At 42.6% G+C, this 24,268-nt stretch overlaps 1 protein-coding gene across 2 annotated transcripts in view; it reads left to right on the top strand.

The window, feature by feature from the left end:
- enox2 (ecto-NOX disulfide-thiol exchanger 2) overlaps positions 1-15,555 on the top strand; it is a 168,888-nt gene extending 153,333 nt beyond the window's left edge. For both annotated transcript variants that reach the window (XM_071900279.2, XM_071900280.2), the window contains 7 exons: positions 1,820-1,940; positions 4,282-4,469; positions 6,562-6,702; positions 9,436-9,492; positions 10,411-10,516; positions 11,895-11,980; positions 14,716-15,555. In XM_071900279.2, coding sequence (XP_071756380.1) covers positions 1,820-1,940; positions 4,282-4,469; positions 6,562-6,702; positions 9,436-9,492; positions 10,411-10,516; positions 11,895-11,980; positions 14,716-14,847 — 831 coding nt within the window. In that variant the 3' untranslated portion in view covers positions 14,848-15,555. The remainder of the gene's footprint in view (positions 1-1,819; positions 1,941-4,281; positions 4,470-6,561; positions 6,703-9,435; positions 9,493-10,410; positions 10,517-11,894; positions 11,981-14,715) is intronic.
- Positions 15,556-24,268: the final 8,713 nt, after the last annotated feature.

Below are 24,268 nucleotides of genomic sequence, written 5' to 3'. Positions count from 1 at the left end.
TAAGGTCAAACACACCAGGGTTCTGCCATTTTGCATTATGCTCCCAAAAATAAATTCATGCCACCTGGAAAAGTCCAAAAGGATCACATGTGCAACTTGAGATTCAAGCTAGCAATGGGCATTTAGTCATTTTACAGATCATGCTCCTAAAATTAACTCCATTAAATTTACATGTAATTTAAATTAAATTTTGCATGTGAACCAGAGAGCCTCGCCTCAGGGGTTGTATAGAGGATCGACGTCCACCACTGGCCACTATAAAGAGCATAGGTAAGTAAGCACGCTTGCCCAGGGGCAGTTTATCATCAAACAGGCAGCCAGTTTCATACTCAGTCGTATTGTATATTCAGTGTGATTCTCTGGCCTGGAGGTGAAATATGGAGGAACGAGCAGGGGGGTCAACTAGCCGCAGCTCTGAGGCAGAATCAGACAACAGCTGCCTCGCTGCTTCAGTGTTTTTACGTGGTGAGTGTGTGTGTGTGTGTGTGTATGTGCAGTGGATATATGAGCTCCACACACACCAGATGGTTGTGTATGTGCATGTGCTTGTGTGTGTGGACTACCTGTTTGACCTCTGCCATGGGCTCAGGGTGATAAAGTCAGCTGACAGATGGTGGTAAGCTTGTTTACTGTTGGGCAGCCTATCGCTCCCTTTAGCTTTTTAGGAATAGTTCGGTTTGTTGCTGCGTAATTTTTATTGATGGAGCGCACGTGTGTGTGTGTGTGTGTGTGAAGACATACTTGTGTATGGGAAGTGTAGGGCATGCACTCGTAGTGTGTGTCTCTTTGCAGCACAGTTGGCTATACTCTCAATTCTCTTGCTCCATTAGCTGCAGAGCAGTCCTGTTGTGCTAGAAGACGCACAGTGTAATACTGCAGCCCAATCATCTGCCCCCAGTGGGGAAGAAAAGCTGAAGGCTAACAGTATATTAGATTACCCATGCTAGCACAGATTCCCATAGACATTATGTCAATGGTTTGGTCTAAACATGAAAAAATTAAAACAAGGTGTTTTGTTTTTCCTCTACTCAGAAGTTTGGTTTCATTTACAATCAATCCTATAAGCTGGGTTAGCCCAAACCCAACCTTTTGAATCTTACACACACATTTGGTCCTGCTACTGGTCTCAAACCAGTAATAACACTGTAGTAGTCAGTCCGTCTGTCAGTGAGGGTGAGAGGAAGCAGAGAAGATTGGTATTTCACAGTATTACTGCTGGGTTTTCCATCTGTGCACTCTGTCAGATCAAGGCATAAGCATGGATAACCAACAGTAATCATGATACGCATACAGAGACACATCCTGTGTTTTGTTGTTCTGAATCGATACGTATCAGGGGCAGACATGACCTTCTGAAGTCATGGTCCTGTGACGGTTTTGACTGGGGCTGTGGTCATGGGTGTTACACACCTTATGTGCATTGTGGCTGCATTAAATCTGCTATTTTCCCCAAGTACAAAAGAAGAGTGAAGTAGAGAACTGTTGTTTCTGGCTGTGTTTCTGCTACCATCTGCCCTATCGCTGTGCCAGAGGGAAAATTAAGCTCCAGCCCCCAGACCATCCATTTCCTCTTTACTCATTTACACTCTGTCTCGATCTGTTTCAAGTATCCCTTACCGCTAAAGCCTAGACCCGCTTTACTGCCACAAACTACAACCTCGACCATGAAAACAAGAGGTGCCATGCTGAACACAGAATGTTTTCTTTTAGGAGCGATCCGGCTCTGTAGCTCAGCAAGACCCGCTGAAATGTGCATCGCCCATGAGTGTTTGCAGTTTGATGGATATTGACCCGCCACTCATCCCGTTGTGTTTTCCAGGAGATTAGAAACATGCACAACGAGCAGCTGATGGGCATCAGACGGGAGGAGGAGATGGAGATGTCTGACGATGACATGGAGGACGCCCCCGCTGCCGACAGCAAGGACTCCGAGGACTCAGGTACGCACATGCACGCATAGATTCACAGCGAGGGAGGGAAATACATTTTTAATACCTCAGAACCGCAGGACATAGATTGATCTAGATCTCCTAGAGGATGAACACAGAAAGCGTTAAGTAACCGAGGGAGACATCTGTGTTTGACTGAAATGACGGTAATCATCCCGCTAGCATCTGACGACCATCTGACAACTCCGCATGAATAAAAAACACATTCCAAGTACATCAGGATGCTGAGACCATGCACGGTTTATTGAGTTGATGTTGAACATAACTGCTGAACGACATCCACCCTAGTCCACCCAAGTGGATGTGCACAGCTGCACATGGGTGTATAACTCTGTGTGTTCGTGTATGTGTGTGTGTGTGTGTGTGTGTGTGTGTGTGCATCTGTGCACGCTTGCCAGCTGCCAGCTCATTTCAGACTGTTTGGGGTACCACTGAAGGGCCATAAACTCCTGGTTTTTGCTCAAAGGAGTCTGTTTGTGTCTGCTGAAGCAACAAAAACTAACGGTGGCACTGATCTCAACCACCATTACAATAACCCGTAACAGTCGGAGTAGTCACCAGGGCAACACGCAGTAATAGTCACCAAAACATTTAGGATTGCCTCTCATTCTCTCTCTCGCTACTCTCTGCTCGTTACTTGTTATGCTCCCTTCCCTCGCCTCTGTTTCTCTCTCCTTGCTTTTTAATCATTCTGATCTCTGCCATTTGCTAATTTGACAGCCTCTCTAATCAGCATGCAAATGTATGTAAATGTAGTCATCAGCACAGCCTCCTCTCTTTTGCAACCTTGCCTATTAGATATCAGTAATTAGTATTGCTGTCACAAAACTGTCATTTCGCTGGATGTCATAGGATTGGCTGAGGTGACAGGTGTTAATATGACACTTCTTTGTATTTGTGTTAACAGGCTTATTGTTACACCCCTTTACTAACTAACCTCTAAGCAAAGGGGCATGTTTACACCTCAGCCATTCCTGCCGAAAACACCTGTTATGACTGCAGCCTCTTAAAAAACGTGAATCGATGCTAACTAAGTGTCTTCTGACTAGTGACTGCTGTACAGAAACCGAAAGAACAGCTTGTGTGTGTGTGTGTGTGTGTGTGTGTGTGTGTGTGTGTGTGTGTGCGTGAGCGTAGGCACACACGTGATATCTGTAAGGTTGATAGCACTGCCTGTTATGTAACAGGCAGTAAGGGACTTGGTCATCCCCTCATATCCAGTTGATGAGGCTTTCTGATCAATAACTCTCCTCACCTCAAACCTCCATCCTGCTGGGAGAAGAACATACACACACACACACACACACACAGCAAGAGTTCATTAACGCTGCCAATGGTCCTCCATGATAGACTGCAGGCAGCACTCATGAACACCCATACAAAACTTAACCAGCCACGTATGCATGCACACACGCACACACACACGCACACACACACACACACACAGGACAGGCCTTATCTCCCCAGCCCAGTCAGTGTATTGCACTTTCCCAAAGAGCTTCCCCTCAAGGCCCACAGGAGAGCAGAGCTGATAAAACAGGACATCTATGGAGCTGAGTAGGTCTTATACTGTAATAATACCCACTGTCTCCTCTCTGCTCAATAGGTCAGGTCAGTTCTCCAGTAGAGAGGCACGGGACAATAGACCCTTGGATTATCACAGGTTTCAGTTAGACCAAACTGCTGCACTAAGGCGTTTTGATCATCAGATGTGGAGGCAGGAGAGAGAGTGTCCGCTGGCCACGCCCCCTGCTGCTTGACAACGCAGCGCTTGAACATTTTGGGTGTAGAAATGGATGATATATATAGGGGCTTTTCCTAAGTAAATTCTCAGTTGAATGCTACTTAGCTCTCTTAATACATACAAGTTGTTTTTCTTAAATACTCTCTCTGGTAGGACAGGCGGATCAATCAAATCGAATTTGCATGAAGTAGACTTGAGCTCTACTTTTGGTGACATCCTCTGGCTGCTACGCTTAGAATTTTTCAACGCTCACCTTCCCACTATCCACATGCCTGCTCTCATTCAAATAATTAGGGAGAAAATTTAACACGGCTGCAAACTTCGCTGCTAAATGGACATTCACCCGAAGGGATATTTAATTTGGAATAGACACTTTTCACACAGCAGGGCCACGTCAAGCTAACCAGGGTCAGGAATAACTTTTAAATCCTGAGAACACTGGATCCCTTATTAATTTGAAACTAAGGCCAGGCTGGCTAATGATCTCTGGTAATGAAGTGTAAATCGAGTCACCAAAATTGCAGAGTGGCACAGATAATAAGCCCTAATAAACTCAATTTGCTAATAAGTATATGTATCTGTCTGTAGGTGTGTCCCAAGCAGAGGCCTTAAAGGAGGAGAACGACTCCCTGCGCTGCCAGCTGGACGCCTACAGGAACGAGGTGGAGCTGCTGAAGCAGGAGCAGGGCAAGAACCAGCCAATGAGGAGCGAGGAGGACAACACACACTCTCAGCAGCTCAGCTTCCTACAGCAGGCTCTACAGGGCATGCAGAAGGTAACACACACACACACACACACACACAGCCATACAGACACTTCTTTTTTCAATCAACTGGCGGACAATGAGTTTAATCTCCTCTTCTTTACTGCTCTGCACCCAGTTCTCTCTAAGAACAAGGTCGCCCAGGTCACCCTGTTGAATTTTCCATGCTTCCACTGTCATTTATTCATGAGCCAGCACTTTAAAGGAAACCCAAGAGTTATCTGGGAGCAAGTAAAATAGTACAGCTGTCTGGTGCAGCTGTTAGTCTTTTCTAAAGAGCAGCTCGAAAATAATATTTCCAGGTTTACACTGGTTTTAGAGAGGCTTAGGCGCCAACGTCACCAGTGGGTTAGGTGTTACTTGGGATCGGAGGGTTGTGTGTTCTGACTCTCAGAGCATACAGCTACCTTTTGAAACAAACACCAGGCTATTATAACCCTTTCAGAGCTCTTATTCAAGGAAAAATAATATTGAAAGTATTGGATATTGGATTGTTTCCGTTGTAAAGTCCTAAATTTCATATATTTGCTCCTAAATGTTATAGACCGTCTTCAGCCATGTTAAGCACACCCCTATGGTTGTTACAACTGTGGTGTGTGTGTGTATGTATGTATACACAGACATGAAAAACAAGGAGGGGAAGAGGAGCTAGAGACAATTTAGGAATCAAGATGAAGCTTACTCAGCACAGGCAGGAGTTTATTAATCAAGGTGTTCTGATATTTTTAAACCTTATTTGTTGTACCGGCTGTCTTAATCTCCTCTATCTCTAGTTTCAGGTTGTCTAATGAAATTTCCACATTCAAAAGAACAACCCCTGCACTGTTCAGACAGCTTGAAATTTTACCTTTTGAATTCTAAAGAACTACTGGACCGATTCCATCTTGCATTTGTCAAGTGTCCTCACTTAGGTAGCTGTCACAGGTAATGGAAATTATGATCGATTCATCTTCACAAGAAGAGAATCCATTAAGGCCCCGCTGTTCATATTTGCCAGCAGAAAATGATTACCTTTCCAACATACAGTATGTCTCTCATGGTGTGTTTATGAAAAGATTAGCTGGATGGATTAAATGAATTGGAAGATACTAAAATTAGATACCTCTCATTGCCGAGGTCCACATGTTGTATCACGCAGCCACACAAATTACCGTGAAATATTATCAGCATGTAATTCCAGCCTGTTTCCTCTTTGTGAATTACAGTGTACGTGACTATTGTAGCATAAAAGTACTCGGGATGTGTTGCTCCTGTGTTGCGCACAAAAACCCCCCTACGACTCACAAAGCTGCTCTGTATTATAATTAACACAGTAGGAGATGAACCTTTTCATCAGAGTAAAGCAACAGACAACTTCAAAGGATAAATGAGGATAAATATAGTTTACTAGTTATCAAAGCACTGCCAAAAAACATTTCTTGTTTTACCCAAAGAAAAGCTAATATCCCATTGAGTGTTAATTTTCTTATGATTTTGGCAGACTTTTGTGGGTATATTATCTTGCAAGATTTGGCGAACTACTCTTTGTTAGACACATGCACTACCAGTCAAAAGTTTGGACACACCTGATTGAATGTACTATGTTTTGCTTGAAATTAGTTTCTCAGACAAATATGAATAGTGAAGTTGATCCTATGTATGAATTTCTTTCCAAAGCCTTTGCCTTTCCATCAAGGCAAAGGGCGGATACTTTAAATAATCTAAGAAGATAGTTTTGATTTGAGGGTTAGGGTTAGTCACTGAATAATTCCATTTGTGTTATTTCATAGTTTTGATGTCTTTACGTTTTGACTGAAACTTTTGACTGGTAGTGAAGAAAATGTTAGAAGAACTAGCAATATCTCTTTTCACTCTATAAAATGTTTTCAGTAGCACCTTTGCATGCCACCATTCGAGTCTGTGGCAGTCATTTGAGATTTCATTGGCATCAGTGACTAACTGCTCTTTTGTAGCAACTGCTGAGGTTCAAATTACCCATAAGGGTTAGATGCTGAATATTAATAACTTCTAGTCCGTTTGGAGCAATTGTTGAATATGAGGGTAGAATAGTAATGATTAGCTAGTACATAATAACATTAGTGGCTTACTGTGCTCCTTTTTGTAGCAACTGTTGAAAATGAGGGAAGAGTTAAAGCAGCGGGAGGCGGAGCTTGAGAAGAGTATGGAGGACAAACAGCAGCTGAAGAACCAAGTCCAGAACCTCAAGGAAGGACTGCAGAACCTCCAAACCACACACACTCTACAGGTTAGTTGGAGGAAACACACACACACACACACACACACACACACACACACACACACACTTCTGTCAGCTCTATTATGAGGAGGAAAGAGGAAGACTCCACCAAAGACCATTTTGTTCATGAGTGTGTTTTCGTTTTTGGAAAGTTTGTTGTTAACTCTCTTTGTTTGAGAGTGAAGTATGCTATCTGATTTACACTTTAATCAGAAAGAAATTAGTTCAAAATGAGTTTCAACGCATGAAAAATATCGGAGAAATATCTCATCGTAAACCAGAGGAGAGAATGAGGTAGCTGTAATATGTAGTTTTGGGTAGAGAAAAATGACTCAAATAATAATCCTTTGAAATTGTCTAGAACTTATTTCTAAGCAGATATCCCAAAATAACTGGTATATTTGGAAGCATTTTTATAGTATAAATATTGTGGGAGAGAAGGCCCACCGCAGTGAAAGCTAATTTCTGACTTGAATCATTGTTCCCATTTTCCTCTCCGGGAGCTTAGCTCTAACACACAGTATAATACACTCTTTAAATTTCTAATTTTCCCTCCAAAAGTAGATATTACAGCTTTTAAGTTTTAAGTGGCTCTCCAAAATGATAATGATAATGATTTCTGCTTAATTCCACTTTTATTATTTTACAGCAGTGTGTATCGTAGGAAACATTTTACAGCCATTTTACCAAATTGTCATTTCAAGGACTTTTTGCCATCGTTTGTATCTAGTAAAGCAGCTGGGTTTTTTCACAGTTCTTCAGTTTCTTTAACAATTTTCTCTGCATTGTTGGGGGGGGGGAAAAACATGATACATTGTTCATATTTGCCAATAGCAAGATCCCATCAATGTCACATAAATAGAGCTATTACATTGCTGCTTTGTTGGCTGTACCATACAAGGAGAGAGATTAGTCACGTCTGTGAAGAAGAGGCTATTCAGATCCAAAATTGCATGGGCCTACCATTGATAGCTTGCCATACAAACTAAATGCAGGTAACTACCAGTGTGTGCTCCTCTACCAGACAGCATGTGTTTTTCATCTTCTTATTCTGTTTAGTCTGTTTCGTTATTGTGTATTCTGTTATTCTGTCTGGCTTGAACGGTGCATTCCCACTGCCGCAAAAAAAAAAAAAAAAAAAAAAAAATTCAGAGGAAATTGATTCATTTCCCAACTAGAAACATGTTGAGCAAGGTTCACCACATTCAAATTGTTTCCTCGTTTGTCAGCAATGACTAGTTGTCTGCAACTTTTATGTGCCATCGACCACCAGCGGCCAATCGCATGCTCTCATTACTGAATATCCTATGGTTACAGCAGAATTGGCATTACAAGAAGCAGTCAGTTTGGTAAAATTTACAAACAGGCAGTAACTAAGAAATCTGGTTGCTAGCAGTGTGAACGTCTCACCAGATATAGAGATGTTACCTGCAGCAGGAATGGCACTAATGTAAACTAATGCTGCTGTCTCACACCTGGTATGAATGGCCACATCACCAGCTATAGCCAGTCTTGCTACATTAGTCATCAATCACAATATCACATTTGTCATTTGTCTGAATGTGCTGCTTGCCTGTTTTACATTTAGACATGTTTTTCCAACAAAACACCAGCTAATATTGGCTGTAATTGTTTAGTGGCTGTAGTACTACAAGGGCACGCCGCTACATAACTGTACAGTTCCCACAGGATCTACAATCTTATTAAACCATTTCAAATCAGCCAAGTTTCATGGGTCATTTTTCTCCATTAGACATATCGTCAGTTTACTAATGTTTCGGGTGTTGTCCCCGTATCCCCAGTATTCCACTGCTAATGTTTGTTAATGTTCCTTCTGGCTCAGTATGATAAGCGGGAGGGCTGTCATTAAAATGAGGTTCAATCACCTATTTAATTGGATAATGATAATACTAATATGAGGCTCTCAAACCGTGCAGGGAGCCGCTCCGTGCGTGATGGCTTGTTTTCCACGCCAGACTTATGTTATTGCTCAGAGTTGTATGAGCAGACGACATGGTTTCATGCAACACAGAGGTGAATTAGTCATTCCGGACCAGACCTCTTCCTTCAGATCCTCCAGAGTGACAGAGTTGTCAATACGCGCTTTAATGGCGACGACGACTTTGATTAGAATGTCGCGCCGCGCTGAAATGTCTCCCCGCAAGACTGATCCATGGGAAATATGGTTATTTAATCCACGCATAGGTGCACACATGAATCATGAGAGGCAGTGTCATTAAAGGGGAAAGAGAAATCAATTTTGCAGGGGGAGTTTCTCTGTAGATTAGTGGTTATTGTGGGGTGATTTGCCATGTTGAACAGATCTGCCATCAGTTCACCCTCACTGGTCCATCTCTGTCCCTGCTGTCACCAAGCTGTCAGTGCAGGTCACTGTGACTATTAACCTTGTTGTTGTTATTATTAACATGACAAACTAGTGTCGCTCAGTTTTTTTTTTCATATGCATTTCCCAGAAATCAGGCTACACTCAGAAAAAGCCAGTGCATTGTCACAGATTCATGAGCTGACTGTTTTGTACCTATGAGTCAGTTCATACGGAGTTGATTGTCTCTGCTCTTTGTTTAGTTTATTCAAAATCTGAATTTTTTCCAGCCATTATTCTTCTAAAAAGAAACTGTGCTTTGTGATTATGTGTGTTTATGAGTATATGCGCGTCTGACTACATTAGCGGGTGACTTGTTTCGCATTGACTTTTCCTCACATGTTTCTAATGTACCGCAGCTGGAGACGTCAAAGAGAGATGATAGAGGCAGCGAGGAGAACGCTAATCAAGCCAGTGTAAGTGGAAAAGGGCTGAGCCCTCTCCATTCCTCTCCAAATGTTTTTTTTTCTTCATTCTCCCTTCCTCTGTCTGTCCTCTGCTCCTCTCTCACCTCCTCCAGTGACATGACAGATCATTACAGGCCAATCCAATTCACTGGGACTTTATTTGTCATTGAATAAATCACCCAGACACAACTGGGTTAGGAAATCAAGGAACTGACTCCCATCACGGATGAATGCCAGCATCACACACACACACACACACACACACACAGTATTGACCAATACATACCCTGGAGTGGCCCTCAAGACACGAACATCAGATACACTTGCACATGAGCATGCATATACACATACACACACACGCAACTTCATAGGGTGTTATAATGAAATTAAAAAAAAACAGAAAAGGCCACTAGGCATGCCACACCATAATCACAAATTGTACACACACTATGTAGGGCAACAAACACAAACAAAACAAAAACTCTGTCATTCCTCCTTTTTTCTGCCACCTGTCAGAGATCTCTAGTGAACAGCTTGATCATTAGCCTTTCCAAGTCTCCCTCTCTCTCCCTCTCTATTTGTTCCCTTTTTTTGTGTGTGTGGGTGTGCGTGACGTGTGTTTCATCCTTCTATCAGAAATATAGCTTCTGGCTGAATTTGCTCTCTCTATCCTCATTATCCTTTTCCCCTTTGTCTCTGCCTGTTGTTCTGTTGGTGGTGGAAGTGTTGGATGTGTTTATTTCACTTATTTGTGTCTGATTGTTTTTGGGGGTTTTTTCATTTGGATTGTATTCCACGCATCATCTTAAATTCAAGCTTGTTTATTTCACCTCAATCAGAGTCAACATGTGCCAATGGCTGTCAACAATTCCGTTTGAGGTTTATTTCTGTGTGTGTGTGTGTGTGTGTGTGTGTGTGTGTGTGTAGGAGGCCACAGCGTCATCAGTGGTGTCCTGCAGTCAGGAGAAGGAAGGTCTCCCAGAGAAGAATCCCCCCAGTCCCGTCCACTCTGAGAGGGAAGCCCTGCTAGTTGGTACGCTCACACATTTCCATGGCATCAATGTGACATATCCCTATCTTGCACTACTAATACCATTCAGTTCTGATTTGCTTCAGTAGATTTTATGATATTTACTAGTCAGTTAGTTGCGATTGGGGATGGGACAATGACCGGTATTGCTATATATCGCGGTAAAAAACAATAACGGTTATGACACCGCCACTAATTTTTATTATCGTGACCACCGTGATAACCGCAGCTCTCGTCTGTCATCGATATTTTATTTTCCACAAAAGGGGGACTGCTCTAATAAATTGTTATATTCATGTCGCTGACTGAGCTAAAGTTGATGCAGGCCAGTAGCACTTTACTTGAGATGCATTTGACTTTATTTATTTGGATTTTATTTGTGTCGTTTAAAACTATCTTTACAGTTTCTATAAGCTAAACCAGCATTTTATAATTTTTCTGTCAAATGTCTTGTGATTGAGATGATAAATTAGCTTTTAAGTAATTGAAGCAAATTGCAGGACTGTTTATAAAGTATTCACAGGCCTAGCTGCGATATGAACCAAGTACAAACAAGCACACACATGCATCATGCATTGTGCAGCTACAGAAAGAAGAAAAAAGTTGGTGAGTGGGAGTGGCATTCTGGGGATGCCGGTGTGTTTTGTTGTTCAAAACCATAAAATGATGCTTATTTAGGTGTAAAAGCTGTAAAAGCTCAAGCAACCGTTCTCAGACTCCACCAAGTCAGTCTCTCCTTCATTGTCAGTGGAGCAGCTCCAGGCTACCAAGTTGTTTGTCTTCAAGTATCGACTGAACTCCTGCAGGTCATACACATGGAGTGTTAAAGTAGCATTTTTCTCCTGGTAGTCTATTAAGCGGCGGAGGTTTTCCTGCTCCAGTGTTTCAGCCAGTTGGAAGTTGGACTTTAACAGCGCGTGTGTTTGTTTCCTCTTTTTGCCCCTTGGTGCTCTAAAGGCTCTTAGTGACCAGAGGTGGAGGATTATCTCTCTCCTGGATGGCCCTATCAGTGAGCTGATAGACAGCAGATGGTTCGGTTTAGCTGGAGGAGAGTTTCAGTCGCACATGGCTTTGATGAGAGACAACAGCATCAAAGCCATCATTAAACACTCCCTCTAATCTGGAGCCACAATATACAAGAGGCTCTTAACAGTACTGGGAGTCTGGGGAAAGACACTTGAAGCATCCTCACTCGTTTTACACTCAGCCAGGGGAGAAGAGGAGGAGTTAGATATACTGGGCTCTTGAATATTATGTTGTGGTTTGATGTCGTGTTTGACAGAAGACAGAAACTCATAGGCTGGAGCTATGTGCCAGGATATGTCTTTATGTTTTGACAGTTTAATTAACATCTCTGCATGGCCTGTTTGTTCTACCGCAGGAATCATTTCAACGTTCCTCCACGTCCATCCGTTTGGAGCCAGCATCGAGTACATCTGTTCCTACCTGCAGCGTTTGGACACCAAGGTAAAGGCACACAGAAACTGAAACGTCCACTCTTTTAAGTGGAACAGCAAGAGTTTGCCTCCAATATCACTCTAGATTGTGCGCACACGCTCGCAAGCACACACAGTTCCTTGCAGTACCCTGCCACCCCAAATTCATGGAGACAAACACACTCGCACGCACACACATCCTGTCAGTCCCCCCTACAGGGCTGACATATGGGCCTGCTGTGTGCCAGGGTCCCGCTGTGCAGTTTTAGACTCCTGGCACACACACAGCCCCTTGATGCAGGCAGAACTCCCTAATGCATTTACAACCCTTCCACAAAAATGGATCCATTTTGCAGGAGGGCTCCTTAGGTGAAGCCCAAGCACTTTAAATAACCTGAATGTAGATTGTTTTAATTTTCACTGTATTCTAACAGTTCACTAAAGGCTGAAATGTTATTTGGTCAATCCTTTATTGGGAGTAGAATGCAATACCAATTTAAATTAGGGAGGGTCCTTGGGAGCCAAGTAATTAACCTAAAATATATTGTAAGTAACACAGTTGAAATATTCTAAAAACAAATGGGGAGAAAGTTAAACTTTGGAGACTGTCCTGTTCTCCCTTTTCTCTCCTAAAATGTCATAGCTCTATATCTAGCTATCTAGCTATATCTGGCTAGCAGTGTGATTTCCCTTGATGGTGGGACATATTAAAACTAGATCCTTCATTCCGACACTTTAAGCCAAACACTATCCTGAGTCCTCAGACACCCTCAGACGCCCCTTAGTTTCCACTCTGTCCGGTGGAGTACGGTTATTTTATCTCCATCTATGTGAGGAGGCATTCTACTGCCACTTCCATGAGGAGGCTCTTTGAAAAAGGCAACTCTCAATGTCACTTTCCCAAGGTAACGCCAACAAGGAGGCTTTCAAAAAGATGGCAGATCTCGCCGCCCCCTCCGCAGTCACACCCACTGACCACACAGCAGACACATGACACATCCACGACCCTCAGACTTCAGATTACTCCACTTTACACATCCCCTTACACACTGGAAGACTTTGTTGTCATCTGTAAAAACAAAAAAATAAAAAATCTGTAACTACCAGATCCACAAGGTAGCCCAAAGAAATTACTGTTCTCTGTACCAACTCGTTGAATATGCTTGTCACCACCCTGACTCATTCTCACAATCTCACACATGCAAAGAATAGAGCGTGACTGTCTTCTCTCACGCCTTTTGGGTTTCTTGTCTGGTGTGTGTGTTTATTTGTGTGTGTGTTTGTGTGTGTGTGTGTGTGTGTGTGCGCCCACGTGTGTCTACCTGCGTGAGTTTGCCGGTGCGTCTGTTGTTCCCACACTGACTCTCCACAAAAACACATCAAACAGCCCACAGAGTTTTGTCAATAGTACCGGCTAGACTCCCCAACAGCAAGCCCAATCCTCTCTGCTTATCTAGCGGCTCCACACACACGGCTCCATTGTCAGCGATGACACACCCGTCATATCTCCATGATGGACCTTAATGCGTCCTGACATCAGCGCAGGGCTTGAACAATCTAGTTATTAATGCAAGACACTGTCTACACCGGCTTATACAGTGGATCTCGCTCTCCGCCGTCACCCAAGGCTTTCAATGGACTGACTTTTCTCAGCCCACCCGGGGGGGGGGGGGGGGGGGTGAGCCGGCTTACGCGTTGTCAAGTGGCTGCTACGCTGTCACCCTTTTTCTTCAAATTCACTTACTGTATGATTGTCTGATTGCATTGGAGGAGTGAGTGTTGTGAGTGAATGTTGTGCGAGGGTGACTGGAACAGAGAGAGGAGTCGTGATGATAGTGGAAGTGTGAGAATCTGGGAGTGTGCAAGTAGAAACGAAACGGAATGAAGTGCGGAGGTCAAAGTTGACTTTTTGGCTCACCTGATTCAAAAAACTTTATTGTCTATCACATAATGACAGAAAATTGTCTCACAAACAACATAAAAACATATACCCATGAAAGGCTCACATAAAATTACATTAAAAACACAAACAATTCCATACATAAATAGGAGCAGGTGTGCAAAGTTTCATTAAAGAGTAGTGTCTGACAGTCTATTTGGCCTTGTTTAAAAATGATATTGCAGTGGGAATGAAAGAGTTCCCACTGCAATATCCTTTAAACAAGGTAAAATACAAAAGAATTTACCTGCCAAGAATATTTTTTACCGCCCAAAATAATGTATTATTCATAGAAGTATGTCTCCCTACCCGTTTTCAATACTGTTTCGTGTACAGAATCAGGTTCTGTGTGTTAATTTAAAACTCACTAACTTATACATCAAGGATCACGACTGGATCAATTCAGCATGAAGAGACATACTGTTGAAGTTAGAATGTTTCATGTTTTGATATTAATCATCAACTAACATTAGGCTAGTTAACCATCCAGGCTGCAGAAGTAAAGAATAAGTTAAGTTAAACAGAAGTTTAGATGCTACCACTTGCTCAGTCAGAGAGAGCGTATGGTGGCCAGGAGGGACAAAGTTTATAACTGAGGCATTCAGATGTTATCATCTCAAAAAGTCATCGTCCTGTGAGGTGGGTGACCTTTATTGATTTGTCCGACAAAGACAAAGTTTAACCGCATTTGACGCATGGCGGATGTTTTTTTTTCAGACTCTGCGTATGAGTATGTGCAAATGTATCTGTGTTAATGCGTGTGGACTTCCCCTTTGTGTTGTGTCTAATTGTTGCCTGTGTGTGTGTGTGTGTGTGTGTGTGTCCAGATTAACCCTGGTGAGGTGGAGGCCCTGCTGTCCCGGCTGCCCTGCACCTTCAGACAGGAGCTGACGGGGGTGGGAGCCAGTCTGGAGAAACGCTGGAACTTCTGTGGCTTCCAGGGCATCAAGAGCACATAGACTCTACATGAGGCCGCTGGGACGAGGAAGAGACCGCAGGCACACGGGACGACACAGGAGACACGGAGGACAGCAGAGAGACATGGAGGGGACGGGATGAAGCCCACAACTATTGGAGACGGTGGACTGTACTCGACCGAACGAGGGCACAGATGTTTCAACATAGATCTCAGATCAGGGAGGAATGCTAAATGAACATTTCAGGGACTCTGTGTAGGTGGCAGAGAGGTAAATACACAGCATCTCCATGGTTACAGAAATGTTGACACATCACCATGGTGACGGAGACTTCAGAAACTTGAACTCTTGTTTTCCCTGTCTGCAAAATATTTTTAGATATAACGACTCTCTGGGAGTCGCCAAGGAGCACTGATTCCTACATTCACTGGATTGTTATTTAGTTACAGCTCACATGGGCGGGATTGTCCTGGCCTGTGATTGGCTCAGTGTGCTGTCAATGTGAGCCAGGACTACAGGGCTTCCCAGGGAGGTTATCAGGGTCTAACTGAACACTTTGAGCCTCCTAACCCCCTGGCCTAACTCCCTCTCTTCTCTTTTTTCTGTTCCCAGTTTGTAACATAGATCAAAATGGATATATTTCTTCATTTTCTGTAAAGGCTGTTAACAGTTGCATAGAATCATTTGTTGTTATACACTGTAAATGCTTGGATGATATTTTTGATTATAAAAACAAAATGTTAAAAAGAAGAGAGAGAATTTTATGTATATGCTTTTTATGTACAGGCGCTTGGAGTGGCTGAATGTGAGATTAAGTGTGTGTGTGTGTGTGTGTGTGTGTGAGAGAGAGTCAAGTGTGGTCTGTAGCTGTGTAAACATCCTTGAGCCTGCCAACCCCTATCATCAATCGTGAGAGGCATGCACACACACACACACACACACACCCAGAAGGACAAACGGTCCACTTCTAAGTCTGTGTTCATTTGTGCCTGAAGGCCATTTTTTGTGATGCCTGCTGTTGTTCCTCTTAGCTGTGCCCAAGGCTGGGTTTAAAACCTTACATAAGGGCATGTCTGTCCTCTAAAAGCCCATAATGTCTGGCTCTCAGCCTGGCTAAAGGCATAGTGCAGCCGCATCACACTTAACTGGGAAACACACCTATGGGACCATGTTAATGATGCTTAATTGTTGAGGCAGTTGGTGTGTGCCGATATGTTCGTGGTAAGTGCATTGTTTTTCTCTGTGTGTGTGTGTGTGTGCTGCTTGCCTGGATCCATACATTAAGTGGTTACACAACACTCCAGAGGGAAGTTTCTTTCTTTCTCCTCCACCTTCGCAGGATGGAGAGCTCTTGCCGCCAGGACTGGAGGTTCCTCCCAAAAGCCTAGTCAAGCATTCCTAATGCGCCTCCACTGGGCTATTTGGCGGCGCGCTCTCTTCCACTGCTGCTCTGGGAAACAAAGGTTTATTACACATGATTTGCTCTCATCGGCCTCCTCCATCTCCCGAGGCATTGAGTTTGAAACATAAACGTTCACGCACTTGTCAGCATGCTTGTACCTGAATTAATAATGGGTAATGAGTATGCTTTGCCCCTACAAGGCTTTCCTTCTGTGCGTATGTGTTCGTCTTAGTATTTATTATTAACAGGAGTGGTTTGAAAGGGAAGATGGGTTGCATGGGTGAAAAGTAAACTATCTATCTGTTATCTGGGAGTGAAGTTGCCTCCACTCCCACTTAACCTTCAACCCACTTGTGTAGGCTCTGTCAAGCATGACTAGAGGAGAGCAAATGCTCGTTCTGTAGGTGCATTCCTTTTTTTATATCTAGTCATGGCAGTGTGTAAGTACCGAGGTCATGCCTGCTCCTCTCTCGCCAGCTACGTTTTGTTTTTTCCCGGTACTTACAGTAACTACCAGTGGTACGGACAGTAAATTTCATGCTTTGCTTTCACTCAAAGATATACAGATGATGTTATTGAAAGGAACTGCAAATCCATAGTTTTCAGCATCTGTCTGCTTGATGCCTGATGCACTTGGGATGGTGAGAGATGCCGTCTCTACTGAGCTGTGCATCACTAGACTTCCTCTCCACACAAAGATTTGATCTCGGCAGAGCCGCCCTGATGACAAACTCCACTGCACCTACACCGCACTCTTCTCTCTTGCTTGTTAGTTTTTCCCTCTCGCTGTCTCCGACATAAACAAAACACTAATATGGCACATTCTTTTCTTTCAGAAGCCGCTTTCTGTCTAGCGTTTCCTCCCAACAGAGTTGCCATTCCTACGAGCTGATAGATCGGAGGCGTTCACAATTCAACTGTTTTACAGCTGTTCTTTTGTTTGTGTGTGTGTGCGTGCGCGTGCGGGCGTGCTTGTGATTGTGCATCAGGATCTCAGGCGTCGCACGAGGAGGTAAACACAGACTAATTAAATCCACCAGCGGTCCCTAGTGAATGCTGCTCTCCATTCATTGTTGTCTTCTCATCACCATGCCACAGTGAGGAGCCTCTTCATTAATTCAGTTCAAGGTGGATTCAAGTGGAAAACGATGCCATAGGAGGACTCTCACCTTGTACAGTTTCTAGGAGAGATGTTGGAGGATGTCCTTGGGCATCCGGCGCTGTTAAGCTTGAGCAAATACTGAGCCTGAATTTTACATTTAAGGGCATTAGTGTCATTCTGGCAGGGGGATTTCTTGGAGTTCCTAAATCCATTTCTACGTACTCTTGTCACGTTCGAGATAGGCATAATTGGACGTAAGGAGATAACAAGGTTCTTTTGGGTGATATCATGATGCTTGAGATACCCTTAATTACCTTTTCCTCTCATGTTGCTTCCTGAAGGCATCCTGATCTGCTTAATTATAATTATGGCCTCCCTTGAGTACGCAGGTGAGAGGATGCTGGTTGTGTGTGTATGTGTGTGTGCAAGGCATTGCATGTGAGCTCCAAAATAAGATTAACTATCACCTCAGAAAGTGGATTAGAGAGACACTGACAGCATCCAGAGGGGCACCAGTTCAAAGTTGGGTCATTACATACAACACACTGGTCACAGATCATCAGGTTTGCAGTGGGAAACAAGAGTATGGACAGTCTGGCAGACCAGCATCTCACAGAACGGCACGCCACTATTTCGGCTATCACTAGATAAATCACTAGATATCTAGATCTTAACTTGATAAAGCTCAGAAAGCCCATTGACATGAGGTGGTGAGTCAACAGCTCCTCCTATTGAGCAGAATGGAAGCTACATCTTAGAATAACATTCCTCAGCCAATGGTCCTGCACCAGTAATGATTTGCTTTGACAGCGGGTGTATGGCCGCAGCATTAGGGGACTGGCTCACGCGCGCTTATGTCTCAATAAATGCTGCGCGCGGCTCATTAATTTATGCATGCGTAAAACTAAAAAGCCCAAAAAATCACTTCATTTCCCAAGGTGCCAGTGCTGCAGAGACGGAGCACAGCTCCAGAAACTCTTGCCTGCAGGCACTTGGAATGACATCTTAGAAACCAAAGGACTATGGAATATTAAAGCTAGAACTAAAGAGATTTCTTTGAGGATTATTAGTTGGGAGGGTGACAAATCATGTTTTATACAATGTTTTTTGTTTACTCTGTTTCAATGTGCTCAGAGAATTACATGCACTTTTAGGCTGAATGAATGACAAGTGTTGGAATAATTGCTCTCCACTGTGCTCTCTGGGGTGTCTGGGCGCAGGATATTACGCTGTGCATCCCAGCAGTCGAGTATGACACACTGCTTCTCACTCTTTCTATCACCCCCCTTCCCCATCTCTCTCTCTATGTCTCTGTCTCTCTCTCCCTCCCTCCTTCCCTCTGTCTCTCCTATACATAGATCATCATAGAAAGCAGCAAATAGTTGAAAGCACAGCAGTGAAAGCCCATAAGGTGTTTGCACATAATAAGCGAGCTTTGCCACATCTAACATCAGGAGCCTACAGGTGAGAGGAAGGGTATGGAGGGGGAACAGAAAGTAAAGGGAAGTCTCTTTGTACTTTGGGAGATGTATTCATGGGATTCTTCCAAAACCCTTTGGCATTTTATGCTGTTCATTGGTGAGGAAATGTCTTGGCAAGAGATTCTCCTGCAGTCAGGTCCACCGGTGGTATTTTTGGCCCATTAGTTTGTGAAATCAGTGGGCCTGATCAGTGTGTTTGATCTGAAATGCCAGCGCAGCGCTGCTCATGCCAGGTTAGATGGAGTAGCGCAACTTCTAATGAGCGATGGCCACTCCTCATGCTGAATGAATCGAGTGACCTTTATCAAAGAAGAGATGCTTTGCACAGGCAGCAATTATCTGCACAGTGGAAACTTTTTAGAAAAAGTTTATTTTTAGATGAGTGATTTGGCTGGCATCAGTTCTTGGACATGTTCCCTATTGTAGTATTTTCTGTCTTAAAAAGCTGCTCTTAAGTGTTTGTTTTCTATGCTTGGCAGCAGTGCTGGCAAGCATCCTCATGGTGTTTTCAGTTAAGTGACTGTAGGATTTTCATGAAGTCATCGTTGAACTGCATAGGTCTGAAATGCTCGGGGAGGCGGCTGGTGCCTCTAATAGAGGAGGCTGGTGGCGGTGTGCACTAGCCCAGCCAGCTCTAACCCCGAGCCCTATAGGGAGAGTCTATTCACGCTTCAACAAACAAGCCGGTGTCCGTGAAGTAAATATAGGAGATAATGAGGCAAATATAGGCCTTTTGGTCTCACATTGCAGTCGTTTGGCTGTAAAAACCTTGGATGATGCTGCAGAGAGATTTCATCATCATTTTATGCCTCTATTGGAACTCTAAAAACCCAGACCCTGTTCACCTCTATTGTTGAGAAGAAGGCTGAGATGGAACTGCAGTCGCTGTGAGTTTACTGGTTGTACAAGTACGAGTTCGACTGACATTGGGGTGAGTAGATAATGATGGGATTTTCCTTTGAGTAAACGTTCCTTTCATTTGTTCACACAAATGATGAAATCATGCTTAATGTACTACTACCACAATGAACAAGGACACACAGTGACATAGATGTGAAGCAGTTCAGCCGTATTGCAGAGAGGAGGCGAGTGAACGATGCTGGTTCAGTGTGTTGGTTCAGTGCGTCTGTGCATCCTAATGGCCATAAGAGGTCAGATAGCGCGAGTGAGCGAGTGGTTTTACAGGTCCATGAGTTGCTTCACATCTGAAAACAGTTAGAAAAAATACAATTTCCTAGTAAACCATTTAAAAAGCACAGAATTATAAATACCCTATCAAATGAAATGCTAATCAAAACAATTACGACTCAAACTTGTTACAACTTCATCAAATCTCAACCAGTTTCATAATCAGTTATTAGAATTCTTATAATGAAGGTTGACCCATAGAACTTGTCAAGCACACGAGATTATCACATCAACATACTTTTTTAATAAACTTATTTACAATAATCATTACATTTTAATTGCATCATAGTGAATCAGGTTATTTGTTACTCTCTATGCCCGACCAATCAAACTATCTATGGTAAACTGATGAAGCTACAGAGCACCTTGAGTCTTCTCCTCATCCCCCAAGGTGCAACATGGAACATTTTACAGGGTTTATTTATGCATTCATGAATGGAGAGAAGGAAAATACAAGCAGATATGCAGTTCTCCAAAAGGGAGACACTCTAACAAAGCTTATAAAACACAGCGCCGGAGGATAACACTATTGTATAACACTTGTAGTTACTTTTGTTTATCGTTCCTTGTTAGAACTGGTTCTTCTCTTTCACATGCAACACACACTGTTGAGCACATGATGATACATGATGCACCATAAGGAACAACGGTATACATTCATCTGTACAGACCATCCGTTGCGATCTGGAGCTTAAAACCTGGAGAGAGGATGTTCTCTGGCAGGGAAAGGCCTCTAGAAAATAACAAATTAAATCAAAAGTAAAGAACATTAAAAATAAAATGAAATCACACAGTTACATTAACTTCAACATCAGAATTATTTGCATCAAAGTCCAATGTGATAGTAAACAGAGGGTTTGCTACTACTATGTTATGATACTGAATGACAGCTAACCTATGGGAGCGTAGCTGTATAGTAAAGTGAATCTTTTCCTCTTGACAGTACATTGGGTTAATGATGTGGTTATCCTGATTATTCCAGGATAGTATAATATAATGCTTGGATGCTTAAGTAGTCTCCTGCTTTAGTTAGGACACATAGAATAAACACATAGAGAGCAACACTTAGAATTACTTAACAGGCCCTTTTCACATTGTCATGGTAACAGCTTCTGCATTGATTGAACAGGTGCATTACAACTTCTTGTTGCCAGCTCTGACCTTCACTAAATCGCTCCACAACCGGCCCAAAAATACCATTGGTGAAGTACAAAGACTATTTTTGTTGACTCCTGGATCTAAACTAAAGGCTACAAGTTCTTCACCTAAAGTTACCTCTTTGATTATGAAGGTGAGTTTCTCAATATGGAAGCTGTTACCATGACGATGTGAAAAGGGCCTAATGACAAATTCTTCTGAAGCCATTTCAGCATAAGCCATTATTATGCTATCAAGATTAATTTGAGAAATTATATATTTGGTAAATATGCTACACATAAGGGCTTTAAATTATATTATTGCTTAACAAAATGTGCAAAACATTAAGGGGTTCACACACTTTGGAGTGTAATTGTACTTGTACTGCATGTGGGTAAATGCATATTGAGGCTCTGAAATTAGCTTTGAGACAGTTTGAATTGTTTTATGGCTGTTTTTGTAGTACATTGTCCTTTAAATCTCCTTACTCCCATCATATATATTTCATTGCTCGTGATAATGATCATTTACAATGCCCTTGGTAATAATCATTAATTTATAGTTCCCACAAAACTTAAAGAAGCTTTCTGAGCGCAGCACTCTGTACAAACCCAGAGAGAAGCCTGGAGTTGAGTGTGTCAGTGTCATTAAAAGTGCATCGGCACCGGTCTTCCCTTAATGCCTTTTGATTCCTTGCTGCGCAGCTTGATCAAGATCCCAAGGATACACTCCAACAAAACCAACAGTGACAGCCCGCAAGCTTTCACTCAATGCATGACTGACCCCTTATTAAACCTGATTGATAGTCAACTTGTAAGCCGTGCTCCCCAAAGAACTGCCAAGGTTGGGCTCTCAGACATCATGACAGATCAGTGAGTTGTGGCTTGGGCATTTCTTGTTTCTCGGATCATGTGTGACTACAAAACTTTAGTGGAAATCAGCTTAAAATTATTGATTGGAAATTGATGTCGTCGTTGCACAGGATAACTTTTTTCAACCTTTAATTTACTGTTGTAGCTTGCTTTGCCCGTCTTGCAGAAGGGAAAAGGAGGATTACCCTCCAAGTACTAGAGCAGTGAAGTGCCTCTATTTGCTCCAGTCCAGTACTTCTCTAAGCTGTGTGCATGTATCAGGGTTATTATGGTCATGGCAAGCCTAGAAAAGTCATGGAATTTAAAAATGTTATTTTCTAAGCTGGAAGGTTATTGAAAATGATATATCCCTAAAAGGTTATGCCAGTGTAATAGAAATTTTGTTCAGAATCTTTCATTTTCAACCACTTACAGCTTCAATATGATACTCAGCTGCTCAAGTAGGCCTTTGAAGGAATGATAACCCAAATAACATATTTCCTGATTACATGAGCCCCAAGTAAGAGTTATTTAGTTGCCCTGGTACATTCAAATCAACCACTCAAATAGAAACAAGAAAGAAAGAAAGGAAGAAAGAAAGGAAGGAAGAAAGGAAATTCAATTGTCACAGCAGCATCAGTTGCATGATTTCAAACAAGAAATCGGCATACTAATAAATGCCAGAGATATCGAATAGGATATGAATTGATGCGTCAAGAAAACATATTATTATTATTATTATTATTCCTACAGATAATTGGCCAAACGCAGACAACTTGACGTCACATCAAGATATTTCCAGTGCAGATGTAATGGAGTTTAATAGCAGAACATTTTTCAACTATCAACGGTAAATGTCAGCTTTGGTGTCAGTCCCGCAGAATCAGAGAGCGAGGGCTTTTGATTGAAACACATCATACAGGGACAAGAGAAGCAGCAGAGATTTCAATTTCTCCTCAACAGCAGCCTCAATAGATCAGAATGCAATGCATGAGCTATGTGGCATTCAATTGAGAATTTATTCAGGAATTGGCCCAATACCAGCAAACGTTTTCAAGTGTCAAGCAGCCGGGTCAGGTCGCCCTCGCTGACATCCCTTATGTGCTACTTCAGGTACCGAGCGCCCTTTCCACCCTGCAGACAGGTGCTGTGTCAGCTGGCAGGATGTCGCAGGCTGTTGTGGGAATATCTCAGTCCTCTGTCTGCCGTTGTCTGGCGCAGTTCTTAATGGCGATGAGTAGATGAGTAGATACACCAAGGAATATGTCAGACAGACACCGATGCCCAAACAGCCAAAGGACAGATTCCATTGTGTGGCTTTCCAAATGTCATCAGCACCATCAAATGTATGCATATGAAACATCGGGCAACAAGAACCACTTTATATGCATAGGAAGAGATAATATTCATATGTGATGCAAATGTGGCCATAACATGCATGTCAAAGCCTTTCGCAAAGTTTCAGTGCAATGAGTGATACAGTTGCAGAGCAGCTTGTTGGTGAGTTGATTAGAAAATAATAAAACTTTAATATAAAATATGTTTCAGTGATTTGTCATTGGCAAAAATGTGGACTAGCCTCATTTTTTTTCAGATTTTGTAAAGTATATTTGATTATGTTTTTATCGAATTAATCGCCCAAGGGCATGTTGCCAGTTCAATCTTGGAAAAAAGTAATGGAATTGAAGGTGCACAGTATTTAAAGTCAATGTCTCAGCAGAAAGACATGAATAGGAGAAAAGACAGTGGAGCGATTCTCCACCATACTGATGGGAAGGACAAAGAAACCAACAAAGAAAAAGGTTTTGAATAAAGCTTTCCATAAGAAGAGACACGCCCAAAATCCTTAGTGTGCACATTTATAGAGCAAGTCTGAATAGAAACAGCTCAAACGTGTGGATGTCAATCTGCTCAAGTTCCGTGTGAATTTATGCAGTCTGAATCAAGCCCATGCGTTTATGAATTTGTAGATTGAGGTTGGAATACAACACCTTATACACTGCAGAATTTATTTTTTACAAAATCTGTTGTTCGCATACTTTGGATCTCATTTGATGTATGAACACTTTGGAGAGTCCTTTGAAGCTTCCTCTTTGAGTAAACTATTCTCTGGATATATCCATCAATAGCCTTTGTAAGGTAAAAGCTAAAAGCTTAAAATTCTCCATGGAAGAAACCCCCAGTTGTATGATAGCACCGTGCTCCAAACTCAGTCATGGGTTGGCCCTTATCATAAATCTCCGGGGAAATTGATAGGGAACTCCAGATTCAGTTCATTGATTGCAGACGTTCAGCAAATTTC

The sequence above is a fragment of the Centroberyx gerrardi genome, chromosome 16 (assembly GCF_048128805.1).
Source record: "Centroberyx gerrardi isolate f3 chromosome 16, fCenGer3.hap1.cur.20231027, whole genome shotgun sequence".
Classification (NCBI taxonomy): Eukaryota; Metazoa; Chordata; class Actinopteri; order Beryciformes; family Berycidae; genus Centroberyx; species Centroberyx gerrardi.
The sequence above is the reverse complement of the archived record's forward strand: the minus strand, read 5'-3'. Positions and strand labels throughout refer to the sequence as shown.